At 46.3% G+C, this 4,173-nt stretch overlaps 1 protein-coding gene across 1 annotated transcript in view; it reads right to left on the minus strand.

Moving 5' to 3' along the window:
- Positions 1-244: 244 nt before the first annotated feature.
- Positions 245-4,173, minus strand: part of LOC110287762 (gasdermin-A3-like) — a 9,288-nt gene continuing 5,359 nt past the window's right edge. The window contains exons 7-10 of the mRNA XM_021154304.1: positions 3,170-3,309; positions 2,583-2,697; positions 928-1,001; positions 245-716 (exon numbers count right to left, since the gene is read on the minus strand). Coding sequence (XP_021009963.1) covers positions 474-716; positions 928-1,001; positions 2,583-2,697; positions 3,170-3,309 — 572 coding nt within the window. The 3' untranslated portion in view covers positions 245-473. The remainder of the gene's footprint in view (positions 717-927; positions 1,002-2,582; positions 2,698-3,169; positions 3,310-4,173) is intronic.

The following is a 4,173-nucleotide window of genomic DNA, read 5'->3' on the forward strand; positions in this document are numbered from 1 at the left end:
AATGTGGTGTTGGTTGTTGTTGTTGTTGTGGTTGTTTTAAAGACAGGGTTGTCTTGTGTAGGCCTGGCTGTCCTAGAACTCATTCTGTAGACCAGGCTGGCCTCAAACTTAATTCACCTGCCTGTGACTCATGAGTGCTGGGGTTAAAGTTGTGTCCCATCCCCAACACCACCACAACCACCATTACCACCTCCCCAGACCTTACCCCACCCCCAAATGAAGTGACTCAAAGTGGTAAGGGTTTGAATGATTCTGTATATTCAGGATTTAAGCATCAGGAGATGGACTTAGTGGGTGCTGAGCTGGAGGACAGAAGGAGAGAGATAGATGGTGAGGCAGAAGGAACTTGGAGACTGATGTTGAGCTGGCATTTCAGTCGTCCCCAGCCTGGAGGCTCTGTAGTGTCTTGCAGTGTTACAGACAGAGCACAGCAAGGCTGGGAAGGCTTTAGGGCAGCAGGCAGAGAAGGTGCATTAGGAATCCCTGCTTAGCAGGTGAAGGAGGGAGAGACCAGCATAGAGGGCACAGAGGTTGTGGCGAGTGTCCGGATCCCACGTGTACTTGGGGCCTGATCTCTGGACTTCCAGGCCGCTTAGTCCCACCAGTGCTTCTGTTAGGATCAGTTCCTCCTCCCCGAGGGAGGAGAGCAGATCAGGCCGCAGGGGGAAAACACCCTCTTTATCTTGCAGGAAGTTCTGCTCCAAGATGCTCTCAACCTGCAGGGGACCAAGGTGACTGGAAATTAGGTAACTCCCTCCTACCAGAGCAGGCTGAGTACCCTAAGCATCTAGGGAGAGGGGAAGACTTTCCTCTAGGGATAAGGCTGGGGCCTGTGAGCACAGTAGGTCCCCATGTTCCCACAGGTTCTAGTGGTTCCCACCTCTGCCCCGCCCTAAACTCCCCCTGACATCTGTCACTTTTTCTCACCAGCTTCAGTTGTACTGGTAGGACCTTGTTCTCCAAGGATTTTACTAGAATCATCAGTTGTTCTTCACTTAGCTCTGGAGGGAAAAGCAGAGAAAGAAAAAACAAAACAACAAACAAGCAAACAAACAAACAAAAGATGTGTTGATGATACAGAGGGAACTACAGACTCTAAATAGTGTTAGCACACTCTGATCAATTAACCCATGCGTTCACACATCTATCTATCAATCCATCCATCCATCCATCCCACCCTCCATCTATCCACAGATGAACACCTCCTCTATAACATAAACCTTTGCTGGTCATTAACTTAAAACAGGTTGTGATTTCTGATTGGGTAAACTGACACACACCTTACTCTCAGCATTTTGGAAGGCAGAGGTATATGAACCTTTGTGAGTTCAAGGCCAGAGTGCTCTACTCAGTGAGTTCCAGGCCAGCCATGGCTACATAGTGAGTCCTCATCTAAAAAACCACAGTCAACCAACATTCTAATCTTTCGAAGCAGTTTTGGGAGAAGTCATGTGCTTTCTGTTTGTTTTTGAGAGAGACTCTCATTCTGTAGCCCAGGGTTAAGTTAGGCACTCTGTACCCAGTGTGGCCTGAGACGTTTTTCTTTTCAGTGGGAAAATGTGTCGTGCAGAGGTCAAGAGGAAATACAGGCACAAGATCAGAAGAGCAGTGACCCTGAAATTAAAGCTGACAGGCGGGCAGCAATGCGGAAGGGATGGACCTGGCCCCATGCAGAAGGATTGAAAAATGTAAAAAAAATAAAAATAAAAATGGACCAACAGGGGCTGGAGGGATGGCTTAGCAGGTAAGAATACTGACTGCTCTTCCAAAGGTCCTGAGTTCAAATCCCAGCAACCACATGGTGGCTCACAATGACCCATAATGAGATCTGACGCCCTTTTCTGGTGCATCTGAAGACAGCTACATTGTAGTTATTTATAATAATAAATAAATCTTTGGGCCGCAGCAAGCAGGGACTGAGCACACAGGGTTGACCTGAGCAAGCTGGGCTGATCGAATTGAGCAGAGGTCCTAAATTCAATTCCCAACGCACAGATGATGGTTCACAAGTATCTGTACAGCTATAGTGTATACTCATATATGTAAAATAAAGAAATAAATCATTAAAAAAATTGGCCACGTGAAACCCTCAGAATGAAACCAATTTGGTGTTGTTTTTTTTTATCTCTCTCAAGTAACTGGATTGAATCCAGGTCCTGTACACACACACACACACACACACACACACACACACAAACACATGTATATGTATACATATGCATATATACATACACATATATATACGAACACAATCACATATACACATACCTATATATTTACATACATATACCTATATATACATACATATACATATATACATATACATATAGGTGTATATATATATACACACATAGGTATATATACATAAACATACATATGTATACATACACGTACATATATAAATATACACACACATATATACATACACATGCATATATATATACACATATACATTCATATGTATACATACACACACTATGGCATATAAGCCACCTGGCATCCACTCATTCATTCATTTAGAGTCATTCACACCATTTACTCTTATAAGAGAAAGAAATCCATCCGACTCACTTCTCACTCACCTGTCAGAGCCCCAAGGAAGTAGAGGATGGCATCCATAGCGTCCTTTGACAGCAGGACATCTTTGGGGAGTGCTTCCAGGGTCACTTCCTGTCCCTCCTCTAGAGCCCCTTCAAGCTGTGAGGAAAACTGGGTGACTAATACTTGCGGTGAAGGTCTAACCTAGCACTTGGCACACAGTAATCTGTGAGCCGAGGCTGACTCTCTCCCACTCTGTTTCTTTTGTGTGTGGTCAGGTCCTAGAAAGTGCTGGCCTGGTAGGTGGTAGGCTCCTTGGTCCCTGGGTTTTGAGCTCTGGAAAGTACAAGCTGTTATCCAGCAGGGGGCGACATAGGCTGATGGTACCCTCCGGCAAATAGAGGCTGTGCACCACTTCCAGGAACCCTGTACTGATGCTCTTCTTTCAGGGATAAAGGGGCCAGTGGTAGCCTAGCAGCCAAGGTGCACTTGGGCAGCCTTGGGAAGGATATCTGCTATTTATTCCGCAGCCTTTGGTCACTGTGCCATTGCCAGTTCCCCTCCCCATCTGCAGTGGCCACCACCACCCACACTTCCCTTCCTCCATACTCCCTGTGCTCTGGGCTCTCACCTTCTGCTCAAGGTCCTGGAGCTCTTTCTTCTTTCCTAGGAGATGGCTGAGGGAAGTGAGTAGGGAGCTTCGCCCCACTGGACTCAACTTCTCCACTTCTTGAGTCTCTCGCTGCACCTCTTTCTTTAATGTCTGGAAACCTAGGGGCACAGTTAATGGGGCAGACCCCCTTCAGCTGGTGCCCTCTTACCCTGAACGTTCTGGAAGCTTCGTGACCCCTTCCTCAGGACCCGGTGCCCTGCTTCCAGCTTTTATCTGACTTTTCCTCTTTCCCAAGGGGTGTGGTTATGAAGTTATGCTAAAGCCTTGTTGTGAAAGATGGAGGAAAGAGGTGGACTAGACCCCTGCCTTCAAGTAACATGACAGTTATTCCCACTACGGTTACCACTGCCACCACACTGTATCCCAGGATACATCCTTTATTAGTGCACAGTTGACTTCTAGTTTCAATGATTCCACTCAGACATTTAGGGGAAGCCTGTTTCCCCTTCTCTTGTTTGTGGACAAACGATGGTTTTGATAACTTAATTAAGTGGACACTAGGACTATTTCAGAGAGCAGTGGGTCTTTATTCAGGGACTATGGCTGTGAGCTGCAGCCTGTCTGTTTAGTTGCCTAAATTCTAAAAGTACATCTACTTTGTGTTGGGAATGGCTTCCTGGAAGAGGCTGTAATCCCAGAACCCAGGGCTTCTCTCCTTTCTTCTCTCTCTATCTTTCTGTCTCTGTCTCTCCCTCTCTTTCTCTGACTTTCCCTTTCTTTCCCTTCCACTCTAATGCTTCTCTCCCTACCTGTGTAGCAAAGTCTTGAAAAAATTCACAAGGCTCCTTACCAATATCAGATGCCTGGATCACTGAGAAAATAAGAGGCAAATAGATAAGAACAAATCCTAGCCGGGCAGTGGTGTTGCAAACCTTTAATCCCAGCACTTGGGAGGCAGAGGCAGGCGGATTTCTGAGTTTGAGGCCAGCCTGGTCTACAGAGTGAGTTCCAGGACAGCCAGG

This window comes from Mus caroli, unplaced genomic scaffold (genome assembly GCF_900094665.2).
Source record: "Mus caroli unplaced genomic scaffold, CAROLI_EIJ_v1.1 scaffold_14744_1, whole genome shotgun sequence".
Lineage (NCBI taxonomy): Eukaryota > Metazoa > Chordata > Mammalia > Rodentia > Muridae > Mus > Mus caroli.